The following is a 22,506-nucleotide window of genomic DNA, read 5'->3' on the forward strand; positions in this document are numbered from 1 at the left end:
AATACGTCATAAAAACACATAGTCTGCTTTGTTGACTTTAAATAAATAAATTAAAAATAAATGAAAAACTCGTCGTGCTTCAAGTGGCTAAAATTGAGCAGGTGTATAACTGCTGTGTTTGAGACTACACTGGCGGTGTAAACAGTAAACTGTGTTGAAAGCAGAGTGTGAACCGGCAGCGTGCAGTGCAGTGATCCGCCGGTGAGCTGCTGCCGTCGGTTTTAACCGCTGTGATGTCACAGTTCTGTGTGCTTCTGGACTCGGCTGAAGAAGATGGCGGCCTCCTCAGGTTTGTGTGCCTTTAAACTAACATCTACAGCGACAGAAAGTGTTCGCGAACCCGGGGTCGCGCTGACTTCTTAGCCAACAAACGTGGCCACTCGTTGTCTAAAAATGCTTACAAAATTGCTCCGAATTGTGATTTATTCGTTAATATCTGTTCTCGTTGAAGCAACGGTCTTTCATGGGAGCCATCTATGTCATGGAACCACTGTGTTGGCTAACCTAGCTTAAGCGAGCGAATAGCTTGCCCCGTTAGTTAGCTAAAATGGCACAAGGTGTGAAATAAGCGTCAGTAGTGCTAGTAATTACTCTATGTGTCCAAAGAAAACCTAATAGCCAGTATAATGCGATATAGAAGTTTGATGGGTGTGTAAGTTGCGGTTAATATGAGGATTGTAAACAACCGCAGACAGTGCTAGCTATCTTAGCTAACTTAGCGACTAGAATATTCCAACACCGCGCGGCTACGATTGTCGATCCGTTATGTCCGGTTAGCTAGTCACTAATCGGAATAAACCTACTCTATTTGCGTTAACAAACCAGGCACAAATCGTATGTGTGCCTTAATATTCATTAAACTCTGACAACAGTGACGAATACAATGGAGATTTTGACTGCGCCTCTGTGACACACCGCACATTGCCATGGCATATAGCTGACGGTAATATTTAATGCAGGGACCAGTCCCGCTGCTGTTTTCACTAGCGCGCCGCTTGCCATCGTTGTTGTCGAATCTTAAAGGGATTTTTACTCACAAACTGTATGAATAGACCGAGGAAATAACTCGGTGTCTTTACATCATTTAAATGTCCGCCAGTGTTGGGCGGGGAAGCGTAGAGGCGCACCAGATTGATAAAACGTTAACGTTGTGCTGTGGTCGGCACGCTTCTTTTCAGCAAATAGTCGGAGCCCCTGCCTGCTTTAGCGCTCAGCAGGAAGCGTGGTCATCAAACTTACAAAATAAACTCTGAATTTCAGAAAAACAATTCAGTGTTCGTTGAGATAAGAATTTCCACAAGATTGAAGTTATTTTGATTTTCGTCATTTTAACCACACGACGGAGACAGTATTACAAGGTGGAGAAACGGGGAAGTAAGTTCATAATCGAAACTACCTTGAGACTTAACGGCGCGACCCGCTGATTCACTTTTAACCTGAATGGTTTAAATTACTACACTTTGAGATAACATGGGGTGAAAATGACGAGCCTGGGGACACTAGAAACAGGTACAGGTTTGGAAGTGTAGTGAAGGTGTCTATCAGGAAGGTTAACATTCCTGGCATAGCCCAACCCGTGCCTCGTAGATATGATCATTGCAGTTGGATGTAATAGTAATACACTGTCCCTCAGCAACTGAATTGTACAAATGTTTTAGATTGTCGTAGGAACAGCAGCATTACTTTACTACCAATAACAATATTGCGGTCCCAAAGAGAAGTCACGGCTAGAACAACCACAGACAAGAGACAAATACAAAAATACTGATAATAACTATAGAGCAATGAATACACATGAGAGGCACAAGCTGTCTAATCCTGACTGTACTGAGTTATTCTGTCTGTCATTGTGTCAGATAGCAGTGTCCTCTGCTGAGCACATTTGCACCAACATTAAGACTAGATTAGCAACCAAAAAAAAAAAAAAAAAATTCAATATCCCTTAATTTTTTTTTAAGAGATGTGACCACGACCATTTACATAGCAGGATGTTTTATAGTTGAAAACATATGGCCACACCAGCTGCAAATATAATGGTAAACTTAAAGCGTAAACCTCACTGAAAATGTGATTATCTTTTAGATAATATTACTCAATTTATTGAAACTCATTGAATTAGTCAGTTTACAGAACATGAATTGGCAAATATTGATTGTCAACTAATTATTTTCAAGCAAAAATACAGAACATTTGATGATTCCAACGTCTCAAAAGTCACAGTAATTTGATGACCTTGTGAATTTGTTTCTGTTGTCTGACTTTTTATCAGTCATTCTATGAATTGATTTCTAGTAAAGAAAAAAAAAACTGAAGATTAATTGATAACATTGACTGTGAGTTGCAGCCCGAGTATCTTCAGGTTGTCTATGCTGCAGTTTCTTGTTACTTAGCAGCTGTCTTGTATGCCTAATACCAGTAATGCTGTGGTGAGCTAAAATTAGCTGATAACATTGGTCTCTTTACCAGTGTTTGCATGTTGATAAGGGACTGAAAACTTAAACGTCTTGTGAGCAAATGCCTTTTAAGAAAATGGGAGAGCTCATGCACCACTTGAGTCGATCCTTCATTGTGGTTACTGCACACCAGATGTGAACTATTGATTTTAAAAAGTGATTTGTGAATGCTGACCGTGATTAATGTTGTCTGAGATGAGGTGAGATGAACGATTCGATGACAGGGGGAAATTTGAATGCTTTCACTGTGTCTTCTGTCTCAGTCACAGGGCCTTTTTTTAAAATGCTCTTTTCACTTCCCTTTCTGTGAATTTGTCTTCAGGATCATAATTATGAATAGCAGTCGTTTTACTTAAGTGCTGTCTCCTCAACCTCCGCCACTCCTCCAGTCATGAGCTGTAAGTGGTTCATCATTTACACATCCGTGAGTGCCTGTCAGGCTGTGTGTAATGCCAACGTCTGAACTGAGAACATTTTCCCAGTAGCTGAGCACTTTGATTGACTAGTTTTGAATGATGTTATTATCAAGTCAGCTGTTACATCGGTCATAAGATGAGTGGATGTTGCCCTGAACCAGTTGTTAAAAATCAGCAGTATGGGCCCATGTGCTCCAAATCTCATGACTGTTTAAACAGTTGTCAAGAGTGCACATTGTTTTATTGAGCTTCAGTGTTAATCCTAAGATATCCTCAGTAAATGTCTTGTGAACAAGGTATCAAATTAGACGCAGCTCCACAGTTGGTAGATCAGGATGTGCTGTGGCCATGTGCGCAGAGTGCATCAAGCCACTGAGTCATTTCTTGTATTAAACAGCCCGTTCTTGCACATGTTTAACACTCTTACTTATTTGCATGTATTACTTTTTCTATGATTAGAAACATGAATGCATGTCTGCATCAGTTTCCATGCAAGGATGCACAGGTGGAGCACCAGCAGTGACAAAACGCTTTGATAATGACGTTCCAGTTCTCTTTCAGAGGAAAACTGTAAATTTAAACTATTTTCATCTAATGGTAATGCTAATGCTGTTTTCAATTCATTGATTAATCATTTATTGTTAAAAACGTTAGTGAATCAGAAAACATGTCATATTTTCTCAATCTCACAATTTAAAACCAAAAATCTAAGTGGCAAAGAAATTTAAAGGTAATGTGGGTAATATATTCAGATGAACAATATTAAACTTCCATTCATGTTGAGTTTCACGATCTTTTGTCTACTATAGGGTTGTTGTTCAAACTACATAGTGTACTTCCCCATTTTTGTTTGCCTGCCTCCACGAACACAAAGAGTATAGAGTTCAGATGAAGAGAGAGGCAGTGCTGATCAAATATAAACCAAATTTATCTTACTGCATTGCCCCTTTCTCATCCCAAAAGTGTACAGAAATATATTTTAGTGTACTGTTGAACTGTATTACAAGAGTTTTTGACTGGGCCACCATTGCTTGAAAGTGGATGAGCCAAAACGATGCACCACCCAACCCGCAGTACGTCACGCACCAGTGGGAGCATTGTGGTCAGGTGTGGTGCAGTGCATTCTGGTTGCTTTAGGTTTCTACCTTTTGAGCAAAAGGAGATACCGCAGCCCTTTTTTCTGTTTTTCTTTGTTAATGTAGCACCAATTTCAAAAACATTACATTTTTTGGCATTTTTGTTGCAACTATCAAAGTAACTGCAAGTTAATTTTCAGTTGAGTATTAGTTTATCATTTCCCCTCTAAACCAGTTGGTTTTAAAAAGAAAGTGTGAATAAGAACATTCTCTTTATATAGATCATATACTTGTTGTTCCCAAATGCCATGAAAAGATCAAAACCAACAGTGTGTTAATTCGTTGTCTAACAGAACTTTCTGACTTGTGGCTCTCAGCCTGAAGTCCACTGATTCCTACAAAACATGGAAATTTCCAATTTACAAATATATACTTTCTTTTTTATTAAACTCTCATTGATTTCACGAAACAGCTTAAAACTGTAGATTTTAGAAAAAGTTATTCAAAGAGGAGGAAATGGTGCATTTGCTGAGAGCTTCGCTTTTTGGCAATGGATTAATACACATTTGGTGAGTGTTTACAGCAGCGGGACAGTACATGTGGTATCGGACTCAAAACATATGACGGCGCCCATGTTCATCTTAATAGAGGATCATGTCAGTCAGTGTGACAGTGTGGCTCATTGATGGGGTTTTTCAGAGTTTTTGGACAACAGTGGAGGCCTATGTGGCAGAGCAATAAGCTATATCAGGCTCTGGCTACACAGGCAATCCTTGTTAGTAGAATTGATTTAATGTTGGTTTTGGTGTTTTTATGGAACTTAGAAACAGTAGGAGAACTATATAAATTTATATTAAAGATATATCATCATGACCAAAGGTTTTCCTTGTTGACTAATAGTTGTTAGTTCAGCCACTAGTCATCGCATCTTTATGAGATTGAGTTGATTATTTTGCACACGTGTGAAGCAAGCCGCCTGTTAATGATTGGCAAAAGTGATAAGTCTGAAGAAGTCGAAACAACCAGCCATGAGACTGAATGTTCTGTTAATTTATTTCAAGACAGCATAACGCCGGACAAGTCTCGTTGTAGAAAACATGGTAATAAATAACACAATAACATACAGTAATATCGCTTCACAAAAACCAATACTCGTAGACTTATCAACACGATGGATGATGTATACAAATTAACTCACTACACACTCGCTCCTCTCCAGCTTCATGCTTCCTTTGTCCCCGCCTGAGTCTTAATCGCTCCTACAGTCAGAGTCCCGGTCGGAGCCACTGTCAATCACCTCTGTACTATATTTCCTGTTGTCAAATTGGCCTCTGTCGATCTCAGAGTCTGTGGTTGGTCCTGGTCTTGCAATGTTCACTGTGAGGCTGCTGAGCCCAGTTCCCTTGCCTATTTGCCCCTACTTGTCCGCCCTGTCTTGAAAATCTCCTCCCGATGGTCCAAAGCTTCTGTGCGTAAACACTAACACTGCGTCCTGCTCCGTTCTCGCAGACAGAGTCAGCTAGCTGCACAGCTAACTGAGCTAACTAGCTAATGGCTCCCACAGCTAGCAGCAGACTTTGATGTTACAATAGAAAAGGTCCGCGTTGCATCCGCCCCCTTGATAATTTCGTCTCAACCAACTGACTGGAGAAAACTTGGAACTTGGTTGACTAAGGCTCTTCTCATCGGCTAAGACTTTGGTCCACTGTTAGCCTGAATTCATGTTCCGTGTTTTTGTCCATTTAGGAGTTAAAGTTCCACGCAATTTTCGCTTGTTGGAGGAGCTTGAAGAGGGGCAGAAGGGCGAAGGCGATGGCACAGTCAGCTGGGGCCTCGAGGATGACGAAGACATGACTCTCACGCGGTGGACAGGCATGATCATTGGACCAGCAAGAGTAAGCAGAGCAAACTCAGCATGTGGATTTTCAGTCCAACACAGACAGAAAATATAGATCCTCTAACTTAGATCCTATAATGTATGTAAATGTGTTTTTCTATTTCTCTGTTTTGTTTTTTTCAGACCAATTATGAGAACAGGATATACAGTCTGAAAGTGGAATGTGGATCCAGATACCCAGAGGCAGCCCCGACTGTTAGATTTGTAACAAAAATTAACATGAATGGGATAAATAATTCCAACGGGACGGTAAGTGTCATCGCCAATCTGACACGGTTCTGTGTGCGTGTCGCTCTGTGTCATATTATGTGTCGGACATGTTTTGCACTGCAGCTTTGTGACGCTCAGATGTGATGTGTGCAATAACTCACTGTCAGCGCTGCTGTCACAATGACGCATATTTTCTTTGTTTTTGTGTCTCACAGGTGGATTCACGTAGCATACCAATATTATCAAAATGGCAGAATTCTTATAGCATTAAAATTGTTCTTCAAGAGTTAAGGCGTCTAATGATGACCAAAGAAAATATGAAGCTTCCACAACCACCAGAAGGACAAACCTACAGCACTTAATCGTAATGGATTGTTTCGACCCTCTGTCTTAAACCTTACTCTCTTAGAAATATTGTGTAAAATCATCAAGAGGCTCACTTCGCACATCAACAATATCGTCTGCAAGAGCAAGATTGGACTTTCTTATTACATAGCTCATTCAAAAAGAAAATGTCCCTGCAGTTAAGCACTGAATTGATAGTTAAAAGACTACAAGACCACAGTTATCCGCCTTTTAATCAAGTTATTTTGACAATGACTTTTATGTTCGACGTGTTCCAGCTTGAGTGGGCTTGAAGAGGGAAGCATGACGCCACGCAGAGGCTGTACCAGAGTCCCAATAGTTTTTATGTTCAAATGACTGATCACTGAAGCAAGCAGAAAGATGTGTGTATGAAGGCATGTTCTGTAACTAATACCTAGTCAAAGAGAAGCCACATTTTTGAGTTGTTAGTCAAATTTAGCAGGTTCATTGAAGTATCATGCAGATTGCTGAACATTGAACTGTGGCTGTAGTCTAAAAGTAGTGTCACAAGGTAAGAAAGATTTTTTTTTATAAATATATATATATATCTGTATTTGACACGATACCAATATGTTTCTGTTCTGCAGCTCTTTGACATGTAACAGACGTTGAAGCCTGTTCTGTTCTGAAACCCTTGCATTTAACTTCTAGTGAAAATGGCAGGTGTATGAACTTGTGATTTTCTGAAATTAAAATCACTGTCTGCGAAAAAAAAAACAAAAAAACCCCAACATCTCAAGGTTGAAGTTTATTCGACTCCTCAGCTGCACCTACAGTTGCCAGTTTTCCCACAAGGGGGCCTTAGATGACAAGTTGACTTCTGTTGGCAAGCGCAAGCACAAGTCATGCATTATGTTGTGAGTAAGCTCTCGCTGTCCCTGTCGGGCCGTGTAATGGAAACCAGGTTAATGAAACTGCTGGGTGACACCACACTGCAGATATTTGATATGTGACTGGTGGTCATGAGAATAATATAATCAAAATGCCTTTTATTAGACACTGCGGTTCTCATTTAGAGGGATTTTTATTAGATGAACAAGCCTGTCTCCTAATGAGTGATGCTCCATCCAAACCTTTTTATGTTCTGCACTAATTCAGTCTGAACACTGCACTGTGTTTGGTAGTAGATACCCAGCGTGGTAGTGAGAAGCAGGGGTACTGTTCCCTCTGAGAATGCTCCTCAGCTGTTTGATTATTCATAAAGTTTAATTAACCAAATGGCCGTTTAAAGGGGATTCACTGCAGATGGCGTAGTCTTCTACCTTTTTTACACTGGGTTTGTTCATGTTTACAATAATTGTGCATCGCTAAATATTAGGTTGCAGAAGCAGCTTTTTGAATTTCAATATTTAAAACCCAGTTTACCAGAAAAATTGGGTGAGACCGCTTTCTTCTTACTGTGATGGGAGAGTAGTTGGTGTGTGAGGGAGGGTGAACCGTGTATTTTGGGTGATTTCTGGTTATTTCCATTCTCATTATACACTGACACCAGACTCAGCTTATTTTGGAAGGATCCGTATTTAATAACCCAACTGCAAAAAAAAAACAAAAAAAAAAAAAAAACCCTGATGCACCATCAGTCAAATGATCCAATTGACTTTTCAGTTTCATTTTTTCTGCTATTCACAGCTTGTGACATTGACCCAATATTGTGAATACCTTAATGGTGGATGTGTGGACGCTGCATGGGCCCCCCTTTGTAAGCATTTAGAACTCTTGATGAATCTGCGTCCTCAGAGGCATTTCGAGGCTTCAAGACAGTGTGTCTGTGTGTGACATCTAAAAGTGATGAACTGTGGCGGCTTCCACATCCGACCTGAGTGACCTCCGGGCCATACATCTCCCTCGCTGCAGCAGAGCCTGACTCCCGGCAGCTTGTCTTGTCTCTGGGCTGGGATGAGCACACGTCTGTTGAACCGCACCACAGCACTGACGCTGCGACATGGCAAGAGCTCTGCTTGGTGATGATTCAAAAATTCCCCTCTAAAAAACCCTCATTTCACTGCGGTCACATACTCGATCTGTGCATGTAATCCCAAGACAGCTGACTTGCATAAAGATAAAAAGAGCCACACAGGCATCTTGTCTCAGTATGTTGTACTTTATATGAATATAAATTACACATTTGCATGAGCACAAGTGTGAAAGCAACATATATACACACAGAAAGAAAACATGCTTGGATTGAGAATAGTAGGAATTAACAATTTGTGCAGCATTTGCATTTCAAAAGTCACATTTGTTTTAACTATTTCTATTTTCAAGCCACATTTGCATAGGGTGAGCTTTGATGTGTTGCACTGTTATCGCTTGACTGCCTCTCATGTCCGATCAACTCAGAGCTCTGTCCCCTAGAGGGCGCTCCACACTCATGCATGTCCTTGGCAGGGCTCTGTGAAGGGGCCTCTGTTTAGAGGACATGACTTGTCTGAAAAGGCAGCGCCACTGCGATGCTTCCAGGCTCCATTTGTGCATGCTGTCATTATTCTCCAGAAAAGTGACGTGTTTTGCAGTTTGCTGAGGGGAACTACAGCCCCGGCTGTTTGTAGGCTACTGTCACAGCATCTTTCTGCCGTTGTCCCTGTGTGTCCTCGCAGGGCTGTTGAGGTTGTGCACATTGATGGATTTGTAAGGCAACATTTGTACTATTAAGCCATTAGATCTCTGAATGCAAGCGAGATTTCTTATTTCAATTTGTGTGCGTGTGTGTGGGTGTGAGATGAGTCAGTGTTTGCTGCGGAGGATGACCTCGCTCTTCCTCAAGTCTGAGCAAGATGAGGTTTGACTTTCTAGATGTGACAGTTAGTATATGGGCCTAGCTTCCATCAGCTATACTCTCCTTGCTTGTTGTTTTGTTTATTTCCCCCCCACTCCTCTCGGAAGTCATGAATATGAAATCAGAGGCGGCTTGTGTTGCAGCCAGTTCACTCAGCAGCACAGTCATCCCCAAATATAAAAGACACAGCCCCAGGTTACTCAGGCTTATTCCTTTATTCACCACATGTCTTTCCACAGCAGACTGACTCTGAGCCTTTGCTCCTGATGACTACACTCTCATTCGAATTGAAGAAGGAAATCCTTACTCGACTATTTAACCTCCAGCCCCGTCAGGCTCATCTGAATTTCAAACTCAGGCACCTGCACAAAAGCACCAGCGGAGGCCGCACTGGAAGTTCACTGAGCTTATTACACTTGTACCACCCAGTTTATTTTGGTTTCTTTATAAGGTGCCGTCCGGGCAAAAATAAAGAGTTATATTGCTTTGGGTTGGAAGGGACTGAAGGCAGAGAGCCGGAAAGAGCTGTTCGGTGATCTAAGATGGGAAGGAATGTGGTGAGGAGGACATACGTCTCGTCTGCCGGCAGACTGCTGGAACCAGGCCTCTGCTCCCAGAGCTCTCACCTTTTGCCCTGAAAGGCCAAAAGGTCACGTCTTGTGTCTGCTGATACTGTAAAAAGCTTTGTCTTCTTTATAGCCACTGAACGTAGAATGTGTCTGGCTCGAGAAACCCTGTCTGTTACTTCAAGTCCTTGTCATAACTTGAGTTTGACAGAGAGGAGAGCTCATGTGATGTGTGGTGTCAGATTTAAAACAAGGCCGAACAGGACAGAAGGTTTGGTTTAGTCGACAATAAAAGACATGATAACAACAGTAATGTAAAGGATAACACAATCAACTCCAACACTTGTTTCCTTTGTGGTGCTTAATGTAAAGATGTGTAGGTGACTACAGATTACCTGTATCATCATCAATAACATCACTCCAAGTCAAACATCCCAGAAATTGCTGATAAAAAATATAACTAGGATGATGAATTATGCTTCTGAGCTCCCCATAAGACAGGACTTTACATTCTTTTTAAAAACCGGGTGGTTCTTATTTTTTTTTAGTGCGCAAAGGTAATTCAATCCCATTCCTGGCACCGCAGAACCTAAAGGAACGAGTGCCCATAGTGGTATTAAACCTTGGCAGGCACGTATCTGTAATGCATGAGTTCCCCCCCAAACCTATAAGATACTGGTCTTTGCGATACTCAGGGGCTCTGTTGTTATAAATATTATGTATTATGCACTGAGCAGTGATTTTACCGCTCTGTCCTTCAGTGGTGGCCAACTGAGCTGTTGGTTCTGCTGTATGCCAGCATGTGTTCTTGGTTTCAAACCCAATAAGAAAACTACAACCCCCATTCCAAAAAAAGTTGGGACGCTAATCCTTGTAGCAAATTAATGTGCAAAAAAGTTTGGACGCTAACTTGCTAATCCTTTTTGACATATACTCAACTGAAAACAGCACCAAGACAATATATTTAATGTTTGACCTCATCGGCTTCATTGATTTTTTTTGTACATATCTGCTTTTTCTGGGCTTGATGCAGCAGCACATTTCAAACAAGTTGGGACAGAAGCGACTGAGGACTGGAAACACCTGTATGGAACGTTCCACAGGTAATCAGGTTCATTGGTAACAGGTGAGAGTATCACGATTGGGTATGAAAGGGGCATCCTGGAAAGGCTCACTTGATCACAAGCGAGGATGGGGTGAGGTTCACCACTTTGTGAACACATGATTGTGCAGTTAGGTCAGAGTTTTTCTGAGTGACCTGTAGTTGATCTCGGTAGCCATGCAGCAAGCTTTATTGTTGACATCCGACAGACATGGAGCCTTCATTTGCTGTTGTGTGTGTGTTTGAGAGAAACATGGCTCTTAAACTGCTAAATGATCCACAGTGTTCACTGCTGTGTGCACAGTGGGTTTATTTTCTTTGGAGAATCATGCTGGAAACAGCATTGATGAGAGCAGTGTGAGTGAAGCAAAGCGCTGAATTTCAGCGGCATACAACTGAAACAATGAGCTGAAAGGTCCTGAAAGGCTCTGTAGCACTCTGATCCCTGTTACTGCAGATTAAGTGACGCCACTCACATCACATGTAGTTCTTTGATCCAGCGTTAATATAATGTGATAATAATAGAAATGCTGCTCGTAGTGCAGCTCCAAGTGTTTTCCCTCCTGACCCCTCAAGCCACGAACAGGTTGAGCAGTCAAAGCAAATCAGTCTTAAGTCTTGAACTCAGTCAATTAAATTAGATTAGACTAAAAAAGTTCTGCTCACCTTCCCCAGGGTCTTTAATGCCATGCTGTCTTCAGCCAAATTAGGGTTTGGTAGAGTCAAATCTGACCATGTATGACAGCACTGGTTGAACTTGCTTAGCACACACTGAATTTACAATATCTTAAAATAGAGACTGAGAATGATTTTATCCATGTATTATCAAAATCAGTAACAATATCAGTGCTTGCTTAAGCTAATTATCCAAATGGACAGGTTTTTTTTCTTTTTTTGGGGGGGGGGGGGGGGTTTGGAAAACAGTGTGCCTGTTGAGTGTTTAAGTGCTGTATTTACAGTGAGATAAATGAATAGCCTCGTCTCTCGCTGTGACAAAAGAGACAGATTGAAAACACATGTCTGCTGCACTGCCGGCTCTCTGGGCTATTGACATGCTCTTCACAGAGCCATCCACACTCGGATAGGCTGCTGCAGCGAGGGCCTGAGGTCATTTTTATGCTCATTGATGTCAGACTATAAGACTCGCAGAATGACAGTCTCAAGTTATAGGCAGGCTTTGATTTGAATGCGCTGTCAGCGTATGATGTATGGATCACGCTATCTGGAACTTGAATTTAGAAGTCAGCGTGTCGCCTGTAGCTGCACAACCTCCACTTGGGTCAAAGTGACACAGAACAGGGCTTCTTACAAAATGTTGCAAAGAGCAGGAAGAGGAAAAAAAAAAAGAGCAAATCGTCCGTCTGTGTACTCACTGCATTCCAGGTTATTTATACAGAGTGAAAAAACTGTGTAGACTTCATGTCTCTACTTGGTGAGAACTATTAAATTACTGGTGGATGTTTTTAATTACTTCACATAAATGTTGGAACACAACACTTCTCCAGTGTTTGGAGGAGGAGGAGGGGGGTCTATAATGTCTCACATGTTTAGGGAAGCACTGGCTTGCACTTAATCATGGTGGTCCCTGTGTGATTCTGGCGTTGGAAATGTGGCTTTGTGAGAGAAAAGTGAGCATTCCTTCTGCTGGCGCAAGGGAGAGGAAATGGGTAATAAAACCAGGAGAAAAAAAAAGCCTCGGCGGCGTGCTGGAGCCAGTGATTCTGGGATCCACTTAATTGCTCTTAAATGAAAAAGATTTTTGGCTTCCCATTTGCTGTGTTTAAAGAAAAGTCAAGTCAAATCCCACATGTATACCAGCCAAGCGGTGACTTCTCATTCAGCAGTATGAGCACTAATCCCTCTCTTTCAGTGGTGCCATCGGTAATATTATTATTAATATCGAGAAAGCTGCTGTTCACAGTCAGCAAACGCCAGAGGAGGCAGAAATTCAGCTCATTTACTGAGGCCAGAGAAGTCACTGGGGAGGGAGGATATCAATACTACTTTGTTGAATGTTTAATCTCTGTGGTTTCTCAAACTTCTTTCTGACAAATACGATGACAAACAACTATCTTTGAGATTGCAAATGCTGTTTTTCTTTGCTATTTTATCATATCTGGGAAGATGATTCCCATCAAAAACGTTGCAGTAATTCTCCTTATAGCTACAGTTATAGAAATTTCACTTGGGCTGAAGTATAGAAGTATTAGCAGCAAAATAACTTTAAACATCAAAGTAAAAGTACTCATTAGGCAGCAGAATGGGCTCTGTAAATGCTGTATTATAATATTGGATTAAATGGAAACTGAAACATTACTGTGTTGAGGTGAAGCTAGTATTAATACTTTATATACTGCTGTGTAGTTTGTCATATATTTTTTGTACATAAAATCTTAATCTGCAATGTATCTTTAGCTGCTAAATACATATAGTGGAGTAAAAAAATACAATATTTGCCACTGAAGTATAGAATAGCATAGAATGGAAATACTCAAGTAAAGTACAGCCTCAAAATTGCATGGTGGAGGAGTAAAGTACAGTGCTCAGCCACTTTCCATCACTGAACAGGCGTTTTTTCATTATTTTCTCACAGTGTAATTTTTTTCAAGAGCACGACCTCCTGTTGAAGAAATCGTTCTGGCTAGTCTTTTCCGTGTTGCCATCATTGGCCAGTTTTTGTTTCCAAGTGTGATGGCCGGGTGTGAACATGCCACTCAGCGAGCCATTAAGGCCTGAAGTGCCACGCTAAGCTGTCATGTTGTGTCAGCCGCTCCTTTTGTACTCATTAATTGTTGAGAGAAGTGTGTCACATCCTGTCAGGCTGACTGCTGGTGTCCCTCTGGTCACCCCTCAGTGCCCGCTGCCCGCTGATGCTATTGTGGCAGCGATGGCCGCAGAGGAGAGTCGGGCCCTGCAGGATGTGAGACAATACTGGGAAGGAAGAGGAGGGAATCCCGGAGCTGTGTGCAGAAGCCCGGTCAGCCGAGTGTCTCTGAGAGCATTCCCCTGTGACTTCTCCCCCCTCCTCCCCCGGGGATAGACTTTGTCATCCTTTCACCTTTGTGCTGCATGTGAAGTGAATCAGAATGAAGGTTTCTGTCGAGCTACTCCACAGTTTTTCCAGTCTTCATTTGAGGGATGATTTCTTCATTTGGTTGGCTTCAGTAGAATTCACCGTGGCACCTTATTTAACCCCCTCATTTAGCATTTATAAACTGTATATAAATCATTGATAAATATTTAGAAAATATTATTCATAACATACTATAATGTAATTCTAAGAAGCTTTAAGCACGTTAGATGCAGGGAACCTGCATTCAAAAATGACTAAAATCAGTGTTTTCTGTTCATAATAAATGCATGCCATCTTCATAATTTTGTAAAAATAGTTATCCAAATCCTGAATTCTATTTAAAGTTCATAGTGTTATTTTACATTTTCATCATCAAATTATCCTGCAAATATTAGTCATTTAACTACTAAGCTAATGAAGCTACTATAGCCTACTGTTAGCTTGCATGCAAATGCTAGCAAGCTAGCTATGAAGAACAGTAATTTCCTCATGTTAGCATGTTTTCTTTCACATAATTTTAATCAAAATGAAAATGTAAAAAGTAAACAGCTATTAATAGTCATATAATATTGAAATGAATATCAGCTTTTATATGTAGAAAATGTAAAATAAACTGATAATTTATTTACATAGCTCTCTAAGTTTTGCTACTTAGCTGCTAGCCTAACCTGAACTATTAAACTACAGATGCTTTATAACTGTCAACACTTATGATTGTTGACAAATAGGCTACATTAATTAACACTAAATACTTAGCAAGGCCGCAAATCCACAATCACACAGCAGCTCTGTGAGGTTGCTTATGAACAGCGGTGCCCTAAGCTAAATGCTAATGCCAACATGCTAACAATATGACAACATTAGGATGCCGCTTTTTAGCATGTTTAATGTTTACCGTGGTCACCGCTTTAGTTGAGATTGTTAGCATTTGGTAAATAGCACTAAACACAACGAAGGCTACAGCTGCTACAGATGTGAATGCCATTAGTTTTGCAGGCATTCCGTCATAAACCAAAATATTGGACAAACTGAAATTTTGTCTGAGATCAACAACATTACAACAGTTAATCTTGAAGGGGATCTGAATGTGTGTAAATTTCATGGGAATCTATCCAATAGTGGCCATTTTTTTGCTCAAAACCACAAATGTTGACCTCGTGGTGACACTAGAGGAAAAGTGAGGGATCACCAAAGTCAGTGGGATTCATCAAGGTCTTGACAAAACAGCAAACTGTCTAATAGTTATTAAGATATATCAGTCTGGACTCAACAACATTGCCGCCTCTACAGCCACACTGCTGGCGTGGCTAAAAATGCCCTTATAGCTGTTTACAACTACATTATAGTGTTATAAACCACTTATTAATCATTTATATGCTGCTTATAAATGCTAAATAGGGGAGGTTAATATAAAGTGTTATAATTCACCTGCTGTTAGTTTAAAGCCAAGACTTGAACCTCTTAGGAGATGAAATATAATCCAAATGAAAGATTTTATGGCACCTCTGTGAGCTCAGTAAGCTGCCTGACTGAGGAGACCCAGACCCTGTATGCTCATGTTGAAGCAAAAGCAATTACATAAGATTTTCTCATATTTCCACAAGCAGTTTCACCACATATAACACTGCTTCAGGAATACTAGCAGTGGCCATTTCGGTCTAACTGAAAACAGGCCGTGCTTTTATGGACCACTGTGCATGAATCAATGCTCAAGCAGTGATAGACTACATGGCACGGATGGAGAATTAATGAAGAAGAATCTGCGGTGTCGGGATGCGGTCGCAATTTGCTCCTGCTGAGTGGCTGAAATGCAGTCACACAATAAAAGAAAAATGCAAGACCAACCTTTTAAGGTTCTGCCTCTGGCCACTTGAAAACGTGTCTCTCGACCACAAAAGATGATGCACTGGATTGCGCTACAGACAAGCGGGGGAGCAAAATAGATGTCCAAATATTTCCATGGCTCCTGTGGCCTTCTGCTTGCATAGTCCTGGCATGAGCTCATCGGTGTGTGGCTAGTTTGTGCTCCCTCAGCACTGTTCTTTCCCAGTCTGTAAGTATCGATGTCGAGGCTAACTAGGCATTGACAAAGTCCTCTGAGCTCCCTTTCCCACTACCCACTAGACTGTGGCTCCACTTGGTATTGAGGGTTTTCATAAAGGCAGATTATATCTTTGTGTCACCTTATACTGAAAAAGTCCAGGTCACGCTCTCAGGTTTGACTTCATATCTGGAACAGAGCACTGTGCAGTGGTCATCTTCAGCCAGGAGTCTGGATGATAGCACCATTTATCACCAGCTCCAACAAGGTATGCATTCTTTGTGGTCTGTAATGTCTTTTTAAGTGCGCTCACTGTATGAAACAGTTATTTCTTTTATTCCCCTTTAGCAGTTATTTTTGTAAGCTGGAATCCAAATGGAAAAAATTGTCAGAAAACGTTGGGAGGACCCTCTTTTGGGGGATAAGTATTCTTTTCAACTGCAGTTCAAATCTCCCAAAGAGTGACTCTCTTGTGGTATTTAACCAACGAATAAATTGACATGAAATGTATTCCTGATAATGCAAACATTGGGAACAGAGGAGCCAGAAATAACTCTCACAGGCAAGATGTGGAAGAGATTAAGGCTTAACCAACGAAATAAGCGAGTGGAGGCGGGAGGTTTGGAAAATGAGACGGGGGAGGAGGGTGAGAGGAGAGGTAAGAGGAGGTGAGGAGATGGTGTCTGCAGGGGTGAGTGTGTATGTGTGTGGGGAGTCCATAGAGGGTTAGGAGAGTGAGTCCAGAGGCGAGAACTTAGCCGAGAGGGGGGGTGGCCCTGTGAAAAGGAACTCATAAAAGTCACATTTGTTGGTGATGCATGAGGAAGTGAAGCCAGCTTTGGCACATGTGTCTGTGGTGCTAAATTAACTGTTAACACAAATAATCAAAGTGCAGGGCCCATTGAGCGCTGGCGCCAGTGAAATGAGGGGGAGAGGCTGGCTCGCTTCTCTCTGAGAAGTTGCAGCAGACTAGTAGTGAGCTAGCAGGTGGAGGTCTACCAGGGGCTTTCACAGGATGGAAGTGCTTACAAAACAGGCCGACCAGCCCACTGACAGAGGAAAGCACCGCCGCACTCCTGCTTTCCAGCTATTGTGTGGAAGCGTGCTTCTCTTTTTAGATCTCTCTTTGTGAAGCCTGACATCTCAGAGTACTGAAGGACATGGCACCAGCAATTACCTCGGTGGCTGGCTGATGGTGATTAAAATGCCACTATTGTGACCTTGAGAGTTTTGTTTTTCATCCCACAGGAGGCCCAAACACTTCTCCTCTACAAGCCTTGTTGTGATCGCGCAGACAAAACCACATCTGAGTTGAGATGATCTCCTCACCGCTGACACCGATGGGCTTTTATGAGAATCAACATCCCTGTTGATTTATTACAGTGAAATAAAATCTCTTACTCTTGCTGGGGCAGGTTAGAACAGTGTGTCTGGTTGTTGTCATACCAGATGAGGGCTGCTCTGTTGTGTATGCTAATATAACTCTCACGGCTACTTAACATTGCATGAGTTGTTTCCAACCTTTTTGGCTTGTGACCCTTCAGTGAATAACTAGACATTTTAGGAAACACGCTTATTTGGGTTTTTGTCATGAGAATGATTGATGCTTCTCTTGTGTCTGTTTTTTCAATATGAAGCAGGAGCCAGGAGTCGCTTAGCTTAGCTTAGCTTAGCATAGCGCAAACACAGGAAACAGGGGAGACAACTTGCGTGGCTCCATCCAATATTTGCTCTTTTAAAATGTTCCAGTATTTTAATGTCTATGTATTATTTCACCATTTAATTTTGCTTTCGCTGTGCACACCCTATGAGGATAGTAATTAAGCATTTCACTGCACATTATACTGCGTACGATTGTGCATGTGACAGAAAAATCTTTGAATCTTGACAACATGAAAGCAAGTACTTTCAGATAGAACTTTATTAAATCAGCTGGGAAGAAAGCAAATGAACAAAATTGATTTAAACTGAGATGTTTTGCAATGTATTATCTTAGCCCCATGAGCTAAATAAGACTAAATTGTATTAACCAGATCAAGATGTAGCTGTATTTGCAGAGTCAAGTCACACATGATACGTTTGATGCCTTTATGCAAGATTAAACAAATGAGCAGCGTTTAAATTTGTGATCATAAGAGCAATCTTTGTCTTTACAAGACCATTTCAGCTTTAGTTTTCCCCTGCCAAAAACAGTCAAGTCATGAGGGGAAAATAAATACAACAATTTGGAAAAAGTAATACCCTGCAGCTTTGTGACATCAGCACAAAAGAAGCATGGCCCCTGATACTCTTCACTTCCCATGCAGCCCACAACTGGGCCGTAGACCGAGGTTGCCTGGCGCCACAGTCATCATGTGTGTCAGTCACTTGCAAAACTCACTGTTTTCCTTAGAGGATGAGCTAAGCTCCTCCTTTAGCCCTAACGATTTATTTTAGACTCTAGCGTCCAGAGACCCCCTTTCTTGAAATCCCAGTTTATCTTGGCCATGTTGTTTCAATATGAACCAATCAGCTTAGCCTACAGTGGAATGTCCCCTGAGACTTGCCTTGGTTTCCCAATAGGCCCATTCATTTTGAGGACACCAGTTTAACATCTGGTTTGTATTAACGCTCCCTACAATAGCTCTCATCTCGGGCTCAGTCACACAGGAGGGACAAGAGGGCAATCGGTCCCTACAGAAATATTATTTGATACAAAGACATATGAAGAAATTATTACTACCTTTTGAGTTAAGTTGACTGTGAGATAAAAATAACTTAAAGAACTGGCATTGACATTTTGGGAAATGTGCTTATTCGCTTTCTTGCTTAGAGCTTGACACCACTCTCATGTCAGTATGCTAAATATGTAGCTGGTGGCAGCAGCCAGTTAGCATAGCTTAGCAAAATCTGCCTACAAGCACCTCTTTGAAGTTTTAACATTTTATACGTACTTTGTTTAACACATACAAAATCTGAAGTTGAAAAATGATGAAAAAACAAGACAAAATCTGCCAACATCTGAGCTTTAGAGATGTTGGTATGTGGTTTACTTTATGTTTTGTGAGAGCTAAGCTAACATGTACCTGGTGGTATCTTTATAGTTATCATACAGTCATGACATCATTGGCACCTGACTCTCGGAAACAAAGCAAATAAACATTTTTCAAAATGCTGAACTGTTTGTAGCCCATTTGGTATGTTTAATCTGTTCAAAAGTGTAAAAACATCAGTTTGCAACTTAACGGGGGATTGACAGGCCACCAGCAGAGTCACTGCTCTTGGCCAAGAAACAGTCTGGTACATAACCCTCAAAACACAGAACTGTAGTTTTTCCACTTTGGTTTTTGTCCAGATTAAACAAGAGAAGTATGACATGAGGTTTAGAGTTGCTGGGAGGTGGCTTTTGTTGCCTTCAGACAGAGCCAGGCGAGCTGACCAGTCGGTATGCTAAAATAAGCTAATGAGTGTGAGAGTAGCATCATTCTTCTCATCTGCCTCTCTGTAGAAAAACGAGCACAATTATTTCCCAAAATGATGAACTTTTGTGACAACTCCTGTATCCATGTATGAATTCATTTCTCTGTAGTCAGTGTCCCATTGCACATGTAGCTGGATGTGTGCTGCTTAGTTATGTTGACCTCCAAATGTGTGAAAATTAGGCGTTACACCTCTGCAGACTGCTGTGCGGACAAATCTCTGTGATACCAGACAAGAGCACTTTAATACTCCAGTAATTAGCCTCCATGTTCCAAGTGTATCCAGATGTACCATTGTGGGGGGTTTGTCCTCCGTGAGAACACAGTGAACCAGCAGGTGCACATCTCAGGTAAAGGCTGCTGCTCCCAGCTCCTGATAACGGACCACTTTTCTCCCCGTCTCTGCCTCTCTCTCCCTTTATCATCTGTGCCACCCTGGAGTGCAATGCATTGAGGTGCTTGCCAAAATACATGCCAAATGAAGAGCAAGAAGGGGAAGCAGGCAAGGGTGCTCTAAGTCTCTTATCTGCCTTTCACTGAAAATTTCTTTTAAGAAATAATTCATTTGAAGTAAACTTCAATTAGGCAGTGCACAGAAAAGTGTAGTCTTTGACTGCAGTGTTAGGAGACTTTCACAATCTGCCTTATCATGTCAGTATCTGAGACAAAAAGTATATACATTGTGCTTTAAATTAACATTGTCCTTTCAACAGACTGTATCTCTGTCTGGTAGAGTCCTGTTTAACTTAATGGGGTCTTTAAATTTATGAAGATGAATTATAAGCTTGTTATCTATTGTTTTCACTGCCCTTGGTATTCATAAAACAGCTCAGGCATATTGTTTATGCTTCATTAGTACACTTCTGTTTCTGTCTATTGTCGCTATGGAGCCAACTACAATGCACCCTCCACTTATAACCAGAAGCTATTCAGTCAAAGGTTTATATATAATCCCACCAGAAGCCAATTGACCTCTTTTAAATCTTTGTTCCTTTGTTAGATCACTGATTATTCTTGCGTACAAAGAAAAATACTTTTCACCTCAGTTTGCCTGGACTCGGCACAGCACAGCTCCCTCGTGCAGCTCAGCATGACACACTTGCTCCAGTCTGTTCGAACAGGGTTAATCCAAACGCACACCTCGCAGATGAGCCACGTTTCCACTTTGCTGATGAGATATAATGCTCATTCATCCAGCGTCACCTCTCTGACTGGCTTCTCACTCATCAGTACAAATGTATCATCTGGTTTCACAAGGTGCAAAATTAACCATTTTGATTCTGTTATGTGAAGAGGAAGTGATGCAAATTACACCTGATTAGAATTCTACATTCTACATCACCTTATTTTCAGTAGTGCTTGTTAAGAAAAGAGGTTGGGAGCAGATTTTGCCAGTGATTTAAAAAAAAAACAAAACATGAAGATTGTAGCTAGGGGCTCTGTGAGCGGTGCTTTAAGCTAAATGCTAATGTCAGTATGCTAACATGCAGTGGTGTTGCAAGGGTCTCTTGGGGCTCCATGCAAGAAGTCCCTAGGACCCCCACCCCAGCCATGCACGCCACAAAAATTTGGTTTTTGTACACATAAATACACAATTTCCAGGGCCCCCCTAGTGGCCGGGGGCTCCAAGCGACTGCCTGGCTTGCCTGTCTGCAAGCCCCGCCCCTGCTAACATGCTCTCATTGACAATGCTAACATGCAGATGTTTAGCAGGTGTAATGCTTACTATAGTCACCAGCTTAATTTAATGGGTTAACATGCTAACATTTGCTAATTAGTGCTAAACAAAGTACAGCTGAGGCTGGTGGGAATGACAAATTTGGGTTTCTATGGTGGTTTATCTTATTTCATTTTGCCATTTGGTCAGCTCATGTTGCTTTAGATGTACTATAGAAATAATTTTGACTTGATTTGATTTAAATTTTGACCTTAAGACGGCACCAGAGGATGACATGAGTCCATTATAGCAATCCACCTAATACTTACCAAGACATTTCACTTAATTTGATGATGGTGTTCGCGGAGAGGTCAGGACGCTTCGTCCTCTGGGGATCATGAATGTTTGTACAAAATTTCATGGCAATCCTTATGACGTTTGTTCAGATATTGTTTTTTAGTCTTAACCAAAGTGCAGCACCAGTGGACAGAAATCTATTGAACCATATCACTAGCTTAGCTAAAAACAATGAAATAGCAATTAAACACATTAGTATACCATACAGATAAAAAAGAAGTAATAATAAACATTGATTATATATAAATCTCTAAAACCAACTTCAGTATTATCCATATAATAAAGTGTGAGTTTACCCCTCTAATAACCTGCATCTATTGCCTGGCTGATCTACATCTGGACTTCCTCTGTATTGTCTTCCTATAGTATATGAGCCTCAGGTCACTAATTCACAGGCAGTAACTTTGTGTCAGACTTCATATAAAATCCCGGCCATGCTCAGCCCATGGCGTCTCTCTGAAGCCCAAAAATTTTGACCTCTGACCTTCTGGGAGGTTTGGTTTACAGCTGGAGTTAACAGTGCTGATAGCATGCTGAGAGCCTGCCCATTTGATCCAGGAGACAGCTTGTTCAGGACTGTTTTACAACTAGAGTCATTATCAAAGAAAGGCTCATTTATAATCCTGTAGATAACCATGCACATGCTTTCTTCCCCACCTCCCGCGAATCCATATTGATATCCAGCCTAAAATAGAAAGCACAGGGACACAATAACACGAGCGTCTTTCCATGAACTACATTTTCAAGAATTTGTACATTAAATTCATATTTAATGGTCTGCTCTGTCCCAGAGACATGAGTTAAGTGTGGTGGGTAATGTCATCTAGCCGTTATGAGACACAGACAACACTTCTTGTATAATCTTGGACAGACAAAAGAGGTTTATAATAATGACAGGTTACTTTCTGTGTTTTACACAAGGCAGGACAGACTGTGTGAGGTGCTCGTAAAAGACCTTCTGGGATTTGTCACTGCTGGGTGAACTGGTGGGGACTCCTAATGTGTGGGTGATTATTAGGGGTGGAAAAGAACATCAAAATGTCTTGTTATGTTTACAA

General features: G+C 41.3%; 1 protein-coding gene across 1 annotated transcript; it reads left to right on the forward strand.

Annotated features, from left to right (window-relative positions):
- Positions 1-58: 58 nt before the first annotated feature.
- Positions 59-7,157, forward strand: ube2v2 (ubiquitin-conjugating enzyme E2 variant 2). Its single transcript, XM_076745770.1, has 4 exons — positions 59-289; positions 5,692-5,840; positions 5,966-6,091; positions 6,268-7,157. The coding sequence occupies exons 1-4, from the start codon at positions 274-276 to the stop codon at positions 6,412-6,414; spliced, it is 438 nt and encodes a 145-aa protein (XP_076601885.1). The 5' UTR covers positions 59-273; the 3' UTR covers positions 6,415-7,157.
- The last annotated feature ends 15,349 nt before the right edge of the window (positions 7,158-22,506 follow it).

Source organism: Chaetodon auriga, chromosome 12 (assembly GCF_051107435.1).
Source record: "Chaetodon auriga isolate fChaAug3 chromosome 12, fChaAug3.hap1, whole genome shotgun sequence".
Taxonomy (NCBI): domain Eukaryota; kingdom Metazoa; phylum Chordata; class Actinopteri; order Chaetodontiformes; family Chaetodontidae; genus Chaetodon; species Chaetodon auriga.

Coding starts and splice junctions, on each gene's coding strand:
- ube2v2 (XM_076745770.1), top strand. Junction 5,841..5,965: donor TGATCATTGGACCAGCAAGA/GTAAGCAGAGCA, acceptor TGTTTTTTTCAG/ACCAATTATGAGAACAGGAT. Junction 6,092..6,267: donor TAAATAATTCCAACGGGACG/GTAAGTGTCATC, acceptor TGTGTCTCACAG/GTGGATTCACGTAGCATACC.